At 54.7% G+C, this 17,693-nt stretch overlaps 1 protein-coding gene across 2 annotated transcripts; it reads right to left on the bottom strand.

Moving 5' to 3' along the window:
- Positions 1-127: 127 nt before the first annotated feature.
- CCND3 (cyclin D3) lies at positions 128-14,615 on the bottom strand. Of its 2 annotated transcripts, XM_064398821.1 has the most exons (5): positions 14,254-14,605; positions 12,992-13,207; positions 6,132-6,291; positions 4,979-5,121; positions 1,333-1,634 (listed from the first exon to the last, which is right to left on the bottom strand). In XM_064398821.1, exons 1-5 carry the CDS (start codon positions 14,449-14,451, stop codon positions 1,476-1,478), a joined length of 876 nt encoding a protein of 291 aa, XP_064254891.1. In that variant the 5' UTR covers positions 14,452-14,605; the 3' UTR covers positions 1,333-1,475. The 2 variants fall into 2 exon arrangements, with proteins under 2 accessions (XP_064254890.1, XP_064254891.1); XM_064398820.1 differs by lacking the exon at positions 4,979-5,121 and having other exon boundaries at positions 128-1,634; positions 14,254-14,615.
- Positions 14,616-17,693: the final 3,078 nt, after the last annotated feature.

The raw sequence follows: 17,693 nt of genomic DNA, 5'->3' as shown, positions 1-17,693 counted from the left end.
GGAGGGATCCAAGAACAGCACAGGGAAACCCTCGAGCCACTGGGGATTTTTTGTTTAAAATATTTTATTGCAACATCACAGGGTTCTCTGGCTCTCTCGTGCAAGTGAACACCAAACCAGTTTACTCTTAAATTAAAAATTCACTTTTATATAGATATATTTATATATATGTAAAAAACAAACCAAACACATTTCCTTTTGCACAGGCAGGCTCTGTCCCAGCCCCCTGCTCGCAGGAGGCAGCGGCTCCGCGGGTTTCCGGAGCAGGCAGGCTCAGGGAGGAGCAGCAGCCCCACCTTTTTCCGCCGGATTTTTGTGGGGCTGGTGGCATCCAAGAGGAAGATTTCTACCTCTCCTCTTCCACATCCCCCACGGGAGGACAACAGCCACACGTGCAGAGGGCCCCAGGCAGCAGCAGCAGCGTCTGCCTCCCCTCCCTGTGGAGTCTCTGCCTTCTCCTGGTTAATTCCATCTGGTTTTCTCATAGAAAAGCAGCATTATTTTTTTTTCCTTTTTTTTTTTTTTCTGTTTTACAACAATTTTTATAAAAAACTAACAGGATCAACAACAACAATACAAAAATGCAGTAATTGCTTTTCCAACTCGAGTGCGCAGCAAAGTTTTCCACCCTCTGAGGAGGCAGCTCAGATCCACGTGGGTGAACGCAGCCCCCTCCTGAGCGTGAGCCGAAATCCCTGCCTTGGAAGAGTGGAGATGCATCCCAGACTATAGCAGCACATTCAAAGGTTTTCCTCAAATCCTAGTCTGATGCCTAAGCTACCAAAGGGCCCAGCAGCCTCCGAGGGGAGTCCCCACTGCCCAGGGAGCCGGGGAAGGGGCGAAGGGGGAAGGCACTTTGTTGGGAAGGAGAGGAGAGCAGCACCCAGGCTGCACCCGAGGAACGCCAGCTCTCCTCCCTCCCCTTTCCCAGCAGTGAACAATAAATTAAGCAGCCGAGGGGACCCTGAACTCCTCCCAAGGCACGGACGGGGAGCGCCGTGTCCCCGAGATCCCACATCCAACAGCAAAAACAAACGAGCCCCACGGGTCCTGTCCAAGCAGAAGCAGCTGCAGGCTTCCCCCGGAGCTGTGGGAATGTGGCACGAAGCAATCAGGACCCAGGGGCCACCAAGCAGCTGCTCCACGAGCCCCGCAGGAAGGAGCTGGGGGTGGCGAGGATCCGTGTCCTGCAGGGCTGGCTCTCCGTGGTTTTTGTCCCTCACAGGGCTGGAAGTGGCCATGAACAGCCCAGAGAGCCAGGAAACACCAACACAGAAACAATCCCAACTTCACGCAGGCTCCTGCTGCCCGTGCCCTGGCACCTCCTGGCTCGCCCCCCCTGCCACCTGCAGCAGCTCCGGGCGCGGATCCCGCTCCACGCTCCCAGCCTGGCAGGGCCCCTCGGGGGTGCTGGGTGGGCAGGGGGGGGTGCAGCGAGCCGGGGGGGTCCAGGGAGGGGCTGGAGCTCCGGTGGGTCACAGGTTGATGTCGGTGACGTCCGTGGGGGTGCTGGTGGGCTGGCTGCCCCCGTAGGGCGCCGCCTTGGCGCTGAATTCCTGCTGGGATTGGGATGCCTGCTTCAGGCTCTCGGCTAGGGCCGCCTCGATCTGCTCCTGACAGGCCTTCAGGCAGTCCTGGGACAGGGAAACACGGGAGCCATCAGATCCTGCTCCTCCTCCTCCTTTAGGAAGGCTCAGAGCAGCTGCTGAGCATGGAGCAGCAGGGAAGAGGAGATTCCTCCATCAGCCTGTGCCTCCCCAGGCAGAGCCCCACACTCTGGCTGTCCTCAGGAATGTTGTGTCCAGCAGAGCCTCCCAGGGTGTGGCTTCAGCTGGGTGACAAGAGCAGGCCAAACTTCCCAGATCCCAAAAATACAGCTGTCCTTGGAACAGGGATCCCCCTCCAGCCCAGCTTTCCCAGAGCTCCGTGCAGCAGAGCTGGGCACAGCAATTCTGCTGGGTGCAGCAGGACCCTCCCTGACCCCAAACCCAACCCCACCCCACCTCCCATCCACGCTGGGAGAGCCACGCTGTGGCTCCCGAGCTCCTCACAAGGTTGTCACCCTCCCGTCCCCTCTGTGACACCCCCAGGGGACCCAGAGCCGGGGGACATGCACAGGGAGGTGCCAAGAGCAGCAGCCCTTGCCAGAAATGCAAAGCCTGCTCTGGTTTTTCCCCCACGAGCTGTAAGCAGGAGGAAACTCCCACTCGGACACCCCGGGGCCACAGCCCAGCCTGGTGACAGTTTGCACCTCACGGGACACTGTCACACCCCGAAATCTCTTACCAGGAATCCGCCGGCAGTTCTTAGAAACTGACAGAGGATGTGGCGAGCGAAAATAGCAACGCCCAGCTCCCCCTGCCCAGCTCCCCCTGCCCGGCTTCCCGTCAGTGCAGCCTCCTCCTGCCCTGGCCCTGAGTGCCAGGGGCACCTGGGCAGGGGCTGAGCATCCCCAGGGGCACCTGGGCAGGGGCTGAGCATCCCCAGGGGCACCTGGGCAGGGGCTGAGCATCCCCAGGGGCACCTGGGCAGGGGCTGAGCATCCCCAGGGGCACCTGGGCAGGGGCTGAGCATCCCCAGGGGCACCTGGCTGTGGGGTCACCTCGGACATGGCCAGTCCATCCCTGGGCTCCCCATCACCATCTCTAGCTGTCCAGCACCATCCCTGGGTCTCCATCTCCACCACCAGTCCATCCCATTGGCCACTCCATCCCTGGGCTCTCCATCTCCACACCCAGTCCATCCCAGTCTCTCTCCATCCCCATGACCACTCCAGTCCATCCCAGTCTCTCCCTCACCATGTCCCAGTCCATCTCAGTCTCTCTATCTCCACACCCAGTCCATCCCAGTCTCTCCCTCACCATGTCCCAGTCCATCCCAGTCTCTCTATCCCCATGCCCAGTCCATCCCAGTCTCTCCCTCACCATGCCCAGTCCATCCCAGTCTCTCTATCCCCACACCCAGTCCAACCCAGTCTCTCCCTCACCATGCCCAGTCCATCCCAGTCTCTCCCTCACCATGCCCAGTCCATCCCAGTCTCTGTCCCTCACCATGCCCAGTCCATCCCAGTCTCTCCCTCACCATGCCCAGTCCATCCCAGTCTCTCCATCCCCGTGGCCCTCCCAGCTCCCCACTGGCACTCTGAGTGCCAAGGCCAGTCTGGTCACAGCCAGCCAGGCTCCTGCTGGCCCCCGAGCTGGCCCAGCCCTGCACTCCCAGCTGCAGGAAGGGGTTGGCTCCTCCAGAGGGGAAACTGAGTCACAGCCTGGGGCCACGCTCAGGGAGAAGCAGCAGCACACAGGTGGGGGAGGCTGAGCCCAGGTGCTCTCCCAGGAACCCAAAATTCTGTGTTCACACCCCAGGAGGAGCTGCCACGGTCCTGCCAGGGCTGGAGCTGTTTGTGAGGCACCCCACACCTGGGCAGGGGGCACAGCAGATGCTGGGGAGGGACAGGAGGGGACAGGGGGGTGCAGGGCTCCATTTCCCTCCACAGAGCCCTCCCTGCTTCCCACCTGTTCCCTGCACAGCTCTGACCCCCCAGAGCAGGTTGGGAGCAGGTGGCTGCACTGATTCTCTCTAAAAAGGCCCCAGAGAACAAAAAAATTCCATCTGCACAAACAGAGCAGGAGCCTTCCACCCCCCCCCGCCCCAGGTCCTGGCAGGGAACTGTAACTGACCTGGCAGGGAGCAGATCAAAGGGGACAGGAAAAGCTCCTGGAGCCCCACAGGATCCCTGTCCCCGCTCCAGGGGCAGCGAGGGGCTGGAGAACCCCCCCATCCTGATGTCCCCAAAGCTGGCAGGTTTCATGTCCCAGCCCCCCCTTTCCCCCCTGCAACCGGACCCTGCGGGGAGCAGATGCCGAGCCTGGCGTGTCCCTGTGCCCAGCCCAGCCCGAGAACCCGACACTGCCAACACCTGCCCGGGCAGGGATCAGATCCTGCCCTTTGTGTGGCATCAAAGGCTCGGAGCCCACCCTGCCCTGCCCAGGCTGGGTTTGGGATCACCCCACAGCCCTTGGTTCTCCTCACACTGGGGCAGCGCTGTTTGAACAGCACAATTCCAGGATCCCAGAGCAGCTGGGGCTGGAAGGGCCCTCTGAGCCCAGCCCTGCACCCCAGGCTGACCATCACCACAGCCAGACCATTCCAGGATGTCCATCACCACGGCCAGACCATCCCAGGCTGACCATCCCTGCACCCCAGGCTGACCATCACCACAGCCAGACCATCCCAGGATGTCCATCACCACGGCCAGACCACCACCACGACCAATCCATCCCAGGCTGACCATCCCTGCACCCCAGTCTCTCCATCCCCATGCCCAGTCCATCCCAGTCCCTCCCTCACCATGCCCAGTCCATCCCAGTTTCTCCCAGTCTCTCTCCATCCCCATGACCACTCCACAGTCCATCCCAGTCTCTGTCCCTCACCATGCCCAGTCCATCCCAGTCTCTGTCCCTCACCATGCCCAGTCCATCCCAGTCTCACCATCCCCATGCCCAGTCCATCCCAGTCCCTCCCTCACACGGCACCAGGAGCAGATGACCCAGGTGACCCAGGTGACCCAGGTGACCCAGGTGGCCCAGGTGACCCAGGTGACACAGGTGGCCCAGGTGACCCAGGTGGCCCAGGTGACCCAGGTGACACAGGTGGCCCAGGTGACCCAGGTGACACAGGTGGCCCAGGTGGCCCAGGTGACCCAGGTGACACAGGTGACCCAGGTGGCCCAGGTGGCCCAGGTGACACAGGTGACACAGGTGGCCCAGGTGGCCCAGGTGACACAGGTGGCCCAGGTGACCCAGGTGGCCCAGGTGCCCCAGGTGGCCCAGGTGGCCCAGGTGACCCGTCCAGCCGGATCTGGAGCACCCCCAGCAGCAGAGCCCCCCTGCCGCGGGGCTGTCCCCGCTGTCCCCCGCTGTCCCTGTCCCCCAGCAGCACAGCAGGCTGGAGCAGCCGTGCCAGCCCCGTGCCCACTCACCACCTCGGTGCCCGTGGTCGCTGCCAGCAGCTCGGTGACGGCCTCGCCGCCCAGGCCGCTCCCGGCCAGGCCCAGCCCGTGCACGGCGGCGCCGATGCTGCCGGTGGCGATCATGGACGGGGGGTACATCACGAACGTGCAGTCTGCGGGGAGAGGGCACGGGGCTGGCGTCGGCCTCCGGGGTCGGATCTGGGGCTGGGGTTTGGGGGCTAGGTTTGGGGTTGGGGTCAGGGTTTGGGGTTGGAGGTTGAGGTTTGGGGTTGGGGTTTGCGGTTGGATTTGGGGTCAGGGTTTGGGGTCAGGATCAGGGTTTGGGGTCAGGTCTGAGGTTGGGTTTGAGGCTGGGGTCAGGGTCTGGGGTTGGGGTTTGGGGTTGAGGTTTGGGGTTGGGTTTGGGGTCAGGTCTGAGGTTGAGTTTGGGGCTGGGGTTGGAGTTTACAGTTGGGTTTGGGGTTGAGGTTCAGAATCAGGTTTGGGGTCGGGTTTGGGGTGGGGGTTTGGGGTCAGGTTTCGGATTTGGGTTTGCAGTCAGGTTTGGGGTCAAGGTTAGGGTTTGGGGTAATAGTAATGCTAATAATAGTAATGCTAATAAATAATAATAATGCTAATAAATAATAGTAATGCTAATAAATAATAGTAATATTAATAATAGTAATACTAATAAATAATAATAATATCAATACTAATAAATAATAATAATACTAATAGTAATACTCATAAATAATGATAATACTAATAATAGTAATACTAATAAATAATGATAATACTAATAATAGTAATACTAATAAATAATAATAATACTAATAATAGTAATACTCATAAATAATGGTAATAATAATAATAGTAATACTAATAAATAATAGTAATGCTAATAATAGCAATACTAACAATCAGGACTAAATCAACAAATAAATGAATGAATCCTAAGTGAACAGGACCCCCAGAACCCAGGATTCACCCTGGCACGGGCACAGCGAGAGGCTGGCACACTGCCCTGCTCCCGGGCACCCGAGAGCCCCCTGGGCACCATCCCACCTTGAACCTTGCAAAGCAGCTCCCGAAAAGGAGGGCAGCCCACGGCACGGTGCCAGCAGCCCACGGCACGGTGCCAGCAGCCCGCGGCACGGTGCCAGCAGCCCTGCCCTGCACCCACCTGTGGCACAGAGGGCGATGAAGGTCTGCGCGTGCTTCTTCACCAGCTCCGCCCTGTCCCGGGGCAGCGGCAGCCGGTGCAGGATGTGCGGCAGGAAATCGTTGGCGATCACCGACACCAGGTCCCACTTGAGCTTCTCCAGCACCAGCAGCTCCCAGTGCTGCGGGGACAGCCAGGGCAGGACGTTATGGGGGGGCTCAGGAGCCCCAGGGCCGGGGCACGACGGGGAAGGGCACAGGGGTTGTCCCCAGGCTGTCCCCGTGGCACAATTCCAGCCCTGGGCTGCTCAGAGCTGGGAGCAGGAAGAAAAAATGTGAATTCTGCTTTCCAGGGATCAGCCCTGGACATTCCTGGCTTTGCAAAGTGATGGGAGAGCCCGGGGGGGAAAGCAGAGCAGGGACAGAGGGAAAGGCAGAGCAGGGACAGAGGGACAAGGCCAGCAAGGACACCATTCCCAATCCCTTCCCCACTCCCAGGGGATGTCCAGGCTCCAGGACAATCCAGCCCAGGTGACAGAGCTGCTGTGGGGGCTGTGGCTGCCCCACGATCCCCAGGGCAGCAGGGAATCTCAGCATTGTTTTTAGCAGAAAATCCCCCTTTGCTCCACCAAGAAAGGTGTGCTGGGAGCATCCCCAGCACGGATCAGCCACCCCAACACCCTCTGGGGGTCCCCAGCACCTCCATCCCAGCCTGGGCTGCTCCCCCCGAGCCCAGCAGGGATTCCTGAGGGATTCCTGGGCTGCTCCCCCGGAGCCCAGAGGGATTCCAGAGGGATTCCTGGGCTGCTCTCCCAAAGTCCAGCAGGGATTCCTGAGGGATTCCTGGGCTGCTCCCCCAAAGCCCAGCAGGGATTCCTGAGGGATTCCCGGGCTGCTCCCCCCGAGCCCAGCAGGGATTCCTGAGGGATTCCTGGGCTGCTCCCCCCGAGCCCAGCAGGGATTCCTGAGGGATTCCTGGGCTGCTCCCCCAAAGCCCAGCAGGGATTCCTGAGGGATTCCCGGGCTGCTCCCCCAAAGCCCAGCAGGGATTCCTGAGGGATTCCCGGGCTGCTCCCCCCCGAGCCCAGCAGGGATTCCTGAGGGATTCCTGGGCTGCTGCCTCAGGGCCCAGCAGGGATTCCTGAGGGATTCCTGGGCTGTTCCCCCAAAGTCCAGCAGGGATTCCCGGGCTCTCCAGGCTGCAGCAGATGGTGGAAGGTTGGGAGCCCCCTCAGCTGCTCCTCACCCTCCTGAGCCCCTCCTGGCCCTGCCAGGGACAGGGACAGGGACAGCCCTTGGCAGAGCCATCCCCCAGCAGCTCCCAGCTCAGGGGGTGCCAGGGTGAACACAAGGAGAGCCCCAGCTGGAAATTTGGGATCCCTGCCCTGAGATCCCAGCTCTGGCAAGGCTGGAGCAGCAGCTGAGCCCAGGTGGGGGCCACACACGAGGAGGCCTCGCTGGCTGTCACCGCTGTCACCCCCGGGGGTGGCACAGGGCTGTGCCCTCCCTGCAGCCCCCAGTCCCCGTGTCCCAGCCAGGATCTCCCAGCCCCTTCTCCCCTCACTCTGGGCTGGGCTGGGGGCTCAGGAAGGCTGAGGGTGTCCTCTGGAGCAGGGGACAGTGGCAGGGACAGGACAGTGACAATGGCAGGACAGGGGGCAGTGGCAGGACAGGGGACAGGACAGGGGCAGGGGCAGGACAGGACAGGACAGGACAGAGGGCAGGACAGTGACAGGACAGTGGCAGGACAGGGCAGGGGCAGTGACAGGTTACAGTGACAGGACAGGTGACAGTGGCAGAACAGGGGGCAGTGGCAGAACAGGGGGCAGTGACAGTGTCAGGACAGGATGGGACAGTGGCAGTGGCAGGACAGGTGACAGTGGCAGGAGAGGGGGCAGTGACAGAACAGGGGGCAGTGGCAGAACAGGGGGCAGTGACAGTGTCAGGACAGGATGGGACAGTGGCAGTGGCAGGACAGGGGGCAGGGGACAGTGGCAGGACAGTGACAGTGGCAGTGACAGGACAGGTGACAGTGGCAGGAGAGGGGGCAGTGACAGAACAGGTGACAGTGGCAGGACAGTGGCAGTAGCAGGGCAGGGGACAGCGGCAGTGGCAGAACAGTGACAATGGCAGGACAGGGGGTGACAATGGCCCTGCTGGGAGGGACCCCCGGGCTGCAGCTGGGCCCAGGCCAGGTTCAGCCCCCCCAGTTCCCCCGAGCGGCTCCAGCAGGGCCATCTGAGCAAGGGACCCCATTGCCCACAGCTCCATTTCCCCCTTTTTTTTCTGTTTCTGCCCCTCCCTCCCTCCCCTTGCACAACAAACCCGCCCTGAGTTGCTCAAAGGAGAATTGCTCAACCTGCCCCAACCCAGCCGGGGCACAAGCTCTCACCCCCCAGGTGACACCTTCCCCAGGAAGCATTCCTGGCTCCCAAATTAAATTAAAACATAAAGAAAATAAAAAAAAGAAAATTAAATTTAAAAAATAAAATAAAATGAAATTTTTAAAAAGAAAGAAAAATAAAGAATTAAAAAATAAAGAATTAAATTTAAAAAATAAAGAAAATAAAATAAAATTTAAAAAAGAAAGAAAAAAAATTGAATTAAAAAATAAAGAATTAAATTTAAAATTTAAAGAAAATAAAATAAAATTTAAAAAAGAAAGAAAAATAAAGAATTGAATTAAAAAATAAAGAATTAAATTTAAAATTTACAGAAAATAAAATAAAATTTTAAAAAGAAAGAAAAATAAAGAATTGAATTAAAAAATAAAGAATTAAATTTAAAATTTAAAGAAAATAAAATAAAATTTAAAAAGAAAGAAAAATAAAGAATTAAATTTTAAAAATAAAGAAAATAAAGAAAATTTTAAAAAATAAAGAAAAATAAAAAATTAAATTAAAAATAAATAATTAATTAAAAAATAAATAAAATAAAATAAAATTTTAAAAAAGAAGAAAAATAAAGAATTTAAAAAAATTAAATAATTAAATTAAAAAAAAAAAAACAACAAGATGGGTTAGAGAAGGGCCTGGACGGAAATCCAACTTCCTCCAAGTGGACAAATCCCTCCTTGCATCATTTCCTTCTCCCCCAGAATAACTGCAGGGAGGTTCTGTGTCCTTTCTGAAGGGCTGAGCTGCTGCCAAGCACCCGGCCCAGGAGGAGGAGGAGGAGGAGGAGGAAGCAGAGCCCTGGGAATGCGAGCCAGCTTCCTGCTGGGATGGCCCCGGGCCACCAGGATGTCCCTTTGTCCCCAGGCTGCTGAGGAAGCTCCCGGGCCTGCTCTGCTCCCAGGGGTGGGAAAGGGCAGGGGATGGCACAGGGGGGAAGGAGCAGCTCGGGGAGTGGAAATTCAGATTTAACTCCATAAACCAGGGTGAATCCTTCAGATCTCTGGGTATTTTCTTGTTATTGGAGCAGGACGTGCTCCAAAAAGGGTTAAAATCCATGGGAATCCAGGGAAGAGGACTCTCCATGGGTGTGGAAATTCAGATTTAACTCCATAAACCAGGGTGAATCCTTCAGATCTCTGGGTATTCTCTCTTTATGGGACCAGGATGAGCTCCAAAAAGGGTTGAAATCCATGGGAATCCAGGGAGGACTCTCCATGGGTGTGGAAATTCAGATTTAACTCCCTCAGTGAGGGTGAATCCTTCAGATTTCTGGGTGGTCCCTTTTTATGGGAGCAGGATGTGCCCCAAAAAGGGTTAAAATCCATGGGAATCCAGGGAAGAGGATTCTCCATGGGTGTGGAAATTAAGATTTAACTCCCTCAGGTCCCTCAGTCAGCACAAATCCTTCAGATCCCTGGATATTTTCCCTCCATTTCCTCTTCACTGGAGCAGGGGATGAGCACAGAGGGGGAAGGAGCAGCTCTGGGGTGTGGAAATTCAGATTTAACTGCCTCAGCCAGGGTGAATCCTTCAGATCTCTGGGTATTCTCTCTTTATGGGACCAGGATGTGCTCCAAAAAGGGTTGAAATCCATGGGAATCCAGGGAAGAGGACTCTCCATGGGTGTGGAAATTCAGATTTAACTCCCTCAGGTCCCTCAGTCAGCACAAATCCTTCAGATCCCTGGATATTTTCCCTTTACTGGAGCAGGATGTGCCTCAAAAAGGGTTGAAATGCCTGGAAACCCAGGGAGGAGAGCTCTCCATGGGCTCTCCTCGCCCTGGGATCTCCCAGTGCCTCAGTTTCCCTCCCTCAGGTTGCTGCTGCCCCTGCACAGCCCCTGGATAACAAACAGGAATAAACCCAGCTCTGCTGAGCGCTCACATTCCCACCAGGAGAGCAGAAAATGATCCAGTTCGCCTGGAAAAGCCAAAAAAAAAGGACTTTTACCCCCAAAATAAAATAATTTTCATCCATATGGACATCATGAAGCATCCAAGAGCAACCCAGGGATGCTGGGAAGGGAAAAAATAAACCCATTTATTTTATAATTCCTTCCTGGATGGAAGGAGAATTCCAGGAGGGAGGAGCAGGGAAAATCAGCAGGAATGAACCTGGGGATGAGGGGGAAGCTCCAGGGATGCTCTGCCTGCTCCAGGCTGAGCTGGGAACAGCAAATCCTCCCCAAAAAATCAGATTTCAACCCAGCTGGGTGCTGCAGGGGTCACCAGGAGTGCCTGTGGTGTCCCTCAGGGACAGGACTCAGCACCCCCATCCCTCATCAGCTCCTAATTAAGGCAATCACCACCCACTAATGACTTCAGGGTCTGGAGGGGAGGGGATTTTCCCCAGCCCTGGGAAAAACCAGGCTCAGCTCAGAGCTCTGCAGTTCCCGGGGTCACACCTGACAGTGCTGGGGGCTCTGCCCACCTGGGGCTCGGGTCAGCCCCCCAAAATCCCCAGAGCTGCTGCAGGGGAGATGAGCAACCCTGAGAAGGCCTCGGGGTCCCCAGGGATGCTCTGTCACCGAGGGGAGGCCACTGCTCCCTCCTGGGGCCCCAAAAAAAGGGATTTTCTCCCATTTCCTCACTCCTGAGACCCAAAAAAAGGGGTTTTTTCCCATTTCCTACCTCCTGAGACCCCCCAAAAAAAGGGTTTTTCTCCCATTCCCTCACTCCTGAGACCCCAAAAAAAGGGTTTTCTCACTGCTCCCTCCTGGGCCCCCCAAAAAAGGATTTTCTCCATTTCCTACACCTCCTGAGACCCCAAAAAAAGGGTTTTTCTCACTGCTCCCTCCTGAGGTCCCAAAAAAAAGGGTTTTTCTCACTGCTACCTCCTGTGACCCCCAAAAAAGGGTTTTTCTCCCATTTCCTCCCTCGTGGCTGAGGCTGAGCTCACAGGTTTGGATCTCAAGAGTTTTTATCAGACACCAGCAGAAACATTTGGCCTTTCAGAGCCTCAGAATGGAACTTTCTGGATGGAGGATGAGAAATTCAGGAATTCCACTCGTCCCCACCAGCCTGGGGCACCCCCTGAGCCCCCCAGCTCACAAACCCCCCACACCCATTTTGCTGCTCCACTCTGCGCCTCAAATCTGATTTTTCCTGCTGCTGTGGAAGTGAATCTCCCACATTCCCAAAATTCCTGCAGCTGTGGTAGAGGCAGAGCTGCGTGCCCCTGAGCTTGGAGATGTCACTGGAGTGACAGCCCAGAGCTGGGACAGGAAACTTCATCCACAGCCAGGAAGGGGCAATTCTGCTGCCCAGCACGGGGAGGGTGGAAAATCCTTCACCAGGGAGAGGGGAATGCAGAGGGATGGGGTCAGGGGATGCCAGGAATAAGCTGGGCACTGGGAGGGCACCAGAGCTGTGAGTCTTGGAGTTGTCACTGGAGTGACAGCCCAGAGTGACAGCTCAGAGCTGGGACAGGAAACTTCCTGCACAGCCAGGAGGGGACAATTCTGCTGCATGGAGAGGGTGGAAAATCCTTCACCAGGGAGAGGGGAATGCAGAGGGATGGGGTCAGGAGATGCCAGGGATGAGCTGGGCACAGGGAGGGCACCAGAGCTGCCTGACCCTGAGCTTGGAACCTTGGAGATCAAGGTTCAAGGTCCAAGACCAAGCTCAAGGTTTCTTGGAGTGACAGCCCAGAGTGACAGCTCAGTGGTGACACAGGAAACTTCCTGTACAGCCAGGAGGGGACAATTCTGCTGCCCAGCACAGGGAGGATGGAAAATCCTTCACCAGGGAGAGGAGAATTCAGAGGGATGGGGACAGGGGATGCCAGAGAGGAGCTGGGCACTGGGAGGGCACCAGAGCTGCTTGACCCTGAGCTTGGAACCATGGAGATGTCACTGGAGTGACAGCCCAGAGTGACAGCCCAGAGCTGGGACAGGAAACTTCATCCACAGCCAGGAAGGGGCAATTCTGCTGCATGGGGAGGGTGGAAAATCCTTCACTAGGGAGAGGAGAATGCAGAGGGATGGGATCAGGGGATGCCAGGCAGGAGCTGGGCACTGAGAGGGCACCAGAGCTCTGAGTCTTGGAGTTGTCACTGGAGTGACAGCCCAGAGTGACAACTCAGAGTGACAGCCCAGAGCTCACACAGGAAACTTCCTGCACAGCCAGGAGGGGACAATTCTGCTGCATGGAGAGGGTGGAAAATCCTTCACCAGGGAGAGGGGAATGCAGAGGGATGGGGTCAGGAGATGCCAGGGATGAGCTGGGCACAGGGAGGGCACCAGAGCTGCCTGACCCTGAGCTTGGAACCTTGGAGATCAAGGTTCAAGGTCCAAGACCAAGCTCAAGGTTTCTTGGAGTGACAGCCCAGAGTGACAGCTCAGTGGTGACAGAGGAAACTTCCTGCACAGCCAGGAGGGGACAATTCTGCTGCCCAGCACAGGGAGAGGGGAATGCAGAGGGATGGGATCAGGGGATGCCAGGCAGGGGACACAGGGAGGGGGCACTGGGAGGGGGCTCAGGGTTACCAGCAGCTCCTGGGGGGTGATGGAGTTGTCGGTGTAGATGCAGAGCTTCTCCACGGTCAGGGGCATGGTTTCCCTCAGCTTGGAGGCCAGCAGCATGCACACAGCCCCCAGCAGCTGCAGGTGGTTCTTCTGCACGGCCACCGAGGCCAGGTAGCGATCCACGTAGTTCATGGCCAGCGGGAACACCTCCTCCTCACACTTCTGCTCCTCGCACACCTGGGGCACGGCAGAGCAACTTCTGGTGAGGGGAGGGAGCTCGGCACAGCGTCAGAGCTGCTGCTGCTGCTTCACACTTGTCACCCGGAGCTGCAGGCATCGCCCCCGTGGTGTCACTGTGGGGCTTCACCTTCCCGCGGGGAGCAGCAGGAGCTGGCTGCAGCTCCAAAGAGAGGATAAATGTGGGTTTGATAAATGTGGGTTTGCCCCTTTTGGCCCCGTTTGGGCTGTGCCCTGCTGGGGGTGGCTCCTGCCAGCTGCCACCCCTGCCCTGGGGAGCTCCGGAGCTCCAGCTGGAGGGTGGAGAAGGACCCAGGGCTGCCAACTCCACCTGGAACACCCCAGGGACGCGAGGAGAATCAATGGCAGCGCCCAAAAATCGATGCCAGGTCCCCAGAGTCCCCAAAGTCCCCTCCCTGGGCCACCAGCAGAGCCCAGCAGCTCCAAACTTCAGCCCCCTGCTCTTATCTGCCAGCAGCACCGCAACACTTGTCACGCTGCACTTCCTCCTTTCGACACAGCCGGAGAAACCTTGCGGTTTCTGCTCCTTCTGCAGCGAACGCCGCCCTGGCCCGGCCGCGGGGACAATGACACGCAGGTCGTGACAAGCGCCACTGTCACCCCGCTGCCTCCGGGGCTGCACAGAGCCGCTCCCAAAGCGTTAATCCAGGGGGAAAAAAACCCTTGGAAATTGGAATATTCTTGATTTCTTTGGAAGCGCTGCCCGCAGGAGCCAGCCCTGCGGAACTGTCATTTATTGAGACTCTTCCCACCAGGAGATCCCCCCTGCCCCCACTCCACCCTGCAGATTTATTTTTAATTTCGGGAAGTCGACAGCAGCGTTATTATTCCCCCTTGAACCAGCGCCGCTCGCAGCCCCAGCCCCGGGAGCTTTTGCGGATCTCTCCACTAATTTTGGGTTTAGATTCAGGGAGATCCCAACTGAGAGCGAGTTTCCCCCTCCATCCCCGCGGGCATCACCCCCGGCCCCGGCCGTGCCCGCAGCCCCGGCGGGGTTCGGGGGCAAAGCCGCAGCACTGCGCTACCTCCAGCATCCAGAAGGCCAACATCCTCCGCATGTAGGGCTGCACGTCGCGCTGCACGCACTGGAAGTAGGACACGCGGGGGCTGTAGCGCTCCTCCAGGCTCAGCAGGTTCTGCAGCACCCGCCGGTCCCCCAGCAGATGCGGGTCCCGCCCGGCGCGGGGGGCGCGGGCCGCGGATTCCACGCACAGCAGCTCCATGGGGGGCGGGCAGGGGCTGAGGGGGCGCTGAGGGGAGACTCGGGAGCGCTGAGGGGGCGATGAGAAGCTCTGAGGGGGCGCTGAGGGGCTCTGAGGGGGCTCTGAGGAGCTCTGAGGGGGCTCTGAGGGGCGCTGAGGGGGCGATGAGGGGCGCTGAGGGGGCGATGAGCGGCGCTCAAGGGGCGCTGAGGGGCGCGGGCGGAGCGAGGCGCCGCAGCCACCTCCGGCTCGGCCGCGGGCCGCCGGGAACTGGCGGCGCTCCCGCCCCGGCCCCGGCCCCCAGCGCCGCCGCGCGCCGGGGGGGGGGGCGTGCCCGCGCCGCGCCGCAGCCAATCACCGAGAGCACCGCCGAGTTGGTGGGCGTGGTTAGAGGCGGCAGTGACCAATGGGAGGGCTGAGCGGCGCGGAGGGGCGGGGCCAGGGGCGCGCCGGCGGGACGGGCGCACGTGGGGCGCGGCGGGCGCTGCTGCCATGTTGGGGGGGGAGACGGACAGGGGACAGGGACACCGGGACAGGGGACACCGGGACATCCCCTCCTTCTCCCCGCTCCCAGGCGTCTGTCAGTCCCTGACACTTGAATTTTTTGTCAGTATCGAGTCCTGTAATTTTTTAAAATTTTTTCCCTTTTTCTCCCTTTTCCCCCTCTTTTTTATTCCGTTTTCCCCCTTTTTCCCCTTTTTATTAATTTTTTTCCTTTTTTTTTTTCTTTTTTCCCTTTTTTCCTTTTTCCTCTTTTTTTTTCCTTTTTATTTTTTCTTTTTTTATTCCTTTTTTTAAACTTTTTTCCCCTCTTTTCCTTTTTTCCCCCCTTTCCCCCTTTTTTCCCCTGTTTTTCCTTCCCCCCTTTCTTTTTACTCCTTTTTTCCTTTTTTTTTTCTTTTTTCCCCCTTCTTTTTCCCCTTGTTTTTTTCCCCTTTTTTTCCCTTTTTTTTTTCTTTTTTCCCCCTTCTTTTCCCCCTTGTTTTTTCTTCCCCCCCCCTTTTTTCCCCCTTTTTCCCCTTTTTTCCCCTTTCCGAGCTCCCTTCTCCCCCGGCAGTGCAGTAATCAGCGGCGCGCACGTTCTCACTGCCGGCTCCCGGGCGCGGATAATTCCGCAGATAATTCCGGAGATGATTCCGGAGATGATTCCGGAGATAACAATTCCCAGCGCTCGGGAGCCCTCGAACGGCCCCGGCCCCGCAGGAATTGCGGGGTTTTGTGGTTTTGTGGCGCGGCTTCCCCAGCCCGAGCCGGCCCCGATCCCCTGGAGTTCCTGCTGGGCTCGGGAGCTGGGGATCGTTCACTGCATTTTGTCCCTGCCTAAAGAAGCTGCGGTTTGAAACCGTCAGAAATCAGCATATAAAATTATTATTTTATATATATATAATTTATATTTCATATATAGAATTTATATTTTATGTATACTTATATGTATATTAAGTATATATATTATACTTACTTGTACTATATATATTATAAAATTTATATTATATAAAATTTATTTTATATATATAATTTATATTTTATATATATAATTTATATTTTAGATATACTTATATATATATTAAGTATATATATATAAAGGATATATATTATATATACTTATACTATATATAATATATATAAAATTTTTATATATATAATTTATATTTCATATATACTTATATATATAAAGTATATATATATAAAGTATGTATATTATATATACTTATACTATATATATTATATATATAATCTGTATTATATATATTATTATATATATATTTATATATATAATTTTTATATATAGTTTATATTTTCTATATACTTATATATATATAGAGTATATATATATAAAGTATATATATTATATACACTTATACTATATATATACACTTATACTAGATATATATAATTTATATTATATATTTTATATACATATTTAATATATATTATATCTATCTTTATATATATAATTTATATTCTATATAAAACTACATTCTATATAAAATTACATATATGAAATATATAAATATAAAGTATATATGAATACATATAAATATAAAAATATATGAATACATATACACATAATACATAAGTATAAATACAAATACAAATATAAATATAAACAAATTATAAACAAATATAAATTATATCTCTATATAAAATTTCTACATTTTATATATAAAATATATATAAAATAAAATCCAGATCAGGCTCAGGAGCTGCTTTCACCCCGGGGTGCAGGGGAGGAGAAGGCCCCAAATCCCACATTTTTTACAAAAACAGCAACTTTTGACTCCAGCAAAGGCGGTGCCTTTTGGGCCTTCTGCTTTTGGGGCTGTTTCTTTGGAAATTGAGAGTTTCAGGGTGGTTTATTTTATTTTTTTTCTCCCAGCCTTGCAGGGTTTGCTGCTGTTCCCGGGGTTTGTGGCCCCAAAAAGGGGGAAGGGAAGGGGAGGTTGCACAAGCAGAGGATGACGGGGCAGAAGTGGAGCCCGTGCAGGCTGGAAATGCAAAAAAAATTCACAGTGCGGGATCCTGAAAAGCCTAAACTGTGGGGTGGGGAGGGAAATGGGGGCAAATTCCAGGAAAACCAAATTCTGGTCACTGCTGGACGTAGATAGGAGGGCAGTGTTAAAAAGGGAAATTCTTTGGGAGTAAAAATGACAAAAAAAAACCAACCCTGGTGACTTCCAGGAGCTGGGCAGGGTGAGGCTGGTCTTGGCTGAACCATAAAATTGGGATTTTTGTTTTGGGGTGTTGGTGATGAGGGGGAAGTGGGAGTTTGCCAAGGGGTGGATGTGGGGCTGGTGGTGCCTGGGGTTATTTCTCCGTGGTGCTGGAATTGCTGGGGCTGGAAAATCCCTCCAGGATCGCCCAGCCCAGCCGGGGATTGTCCCCAGGCTGGAGCACTCAGGAATTCCTTAGTCAGCTCTGGGAATGGGGACTCCAAATTCCTCCTGATCCCATGAGGAAATTCCTGCTGATTCCATGAGGAAAACCCAGCTGATCCTGTAGGAAAATTCCTCCTGATTCTATGAAGAAATTCCTGCTGATTCCATAGGAAAATCCTCCTGATCCTGTAGGAAATTCCTCCTGATCCCATAAGGAAATTCCTGCTGATCCCATAGGAAAATTCCTCCTGATTCTATGAAGAAATTCCTGCTGATTCCATAGGAAATTCCTGATCCCATAAGGAAATTCCTGATTCCATAGAAAAATCCTCCTGATCCCATAAGAAAATTCCTCCTGATCCTTTAAGGAAATTTCTGATTCCATGA

This window comes from Passer domesticus, chromosome 25, assembly GCF_036417665.1.
Source record: "Passer domesticus isolate bPasDom1 chromosome 25, bPasDom1.hap1, whole genome shotgun sequence".
In the NCBI taxonomy this organism is placed as follows: Eukaryota; Metazoa; Chordata; class Aves; order Passeriformes; family Passeridae; genus Passer; species Passer domesticus.
The sequence above is the reverse complement of the archived record's forward strand: the minus strand, read 5'-3'. Positions and strand labels throughout refer to the sequence as shown.

Excerpts from the sequence above, each read along its gene's own strand:
- CCND3 (XM_064398820.1), bottom strand. The coding sequence starts at position 14,451 with ATGGAGCTGCTGTGCGTGGAATCCGCGGCCCGCGCCCCCCGCGCCGGG. Across the intron at positions 13,208-14,253 it reads TGGCCTTCTGGATGCTGGAG|GTGTGCGAGGAGCAGAAGTG; the intron begins GTAGCGCAGTGC and ends GCCGTGCCCCAG. Across the intron at positions 1,635-6,131 it reads CATCGCCCTCTGTGCCACAG|GACTGCCTGAAGGCCTGTCA; the intron begins GTGGGTGCAGGG and ends TCCCTGTCCCAG.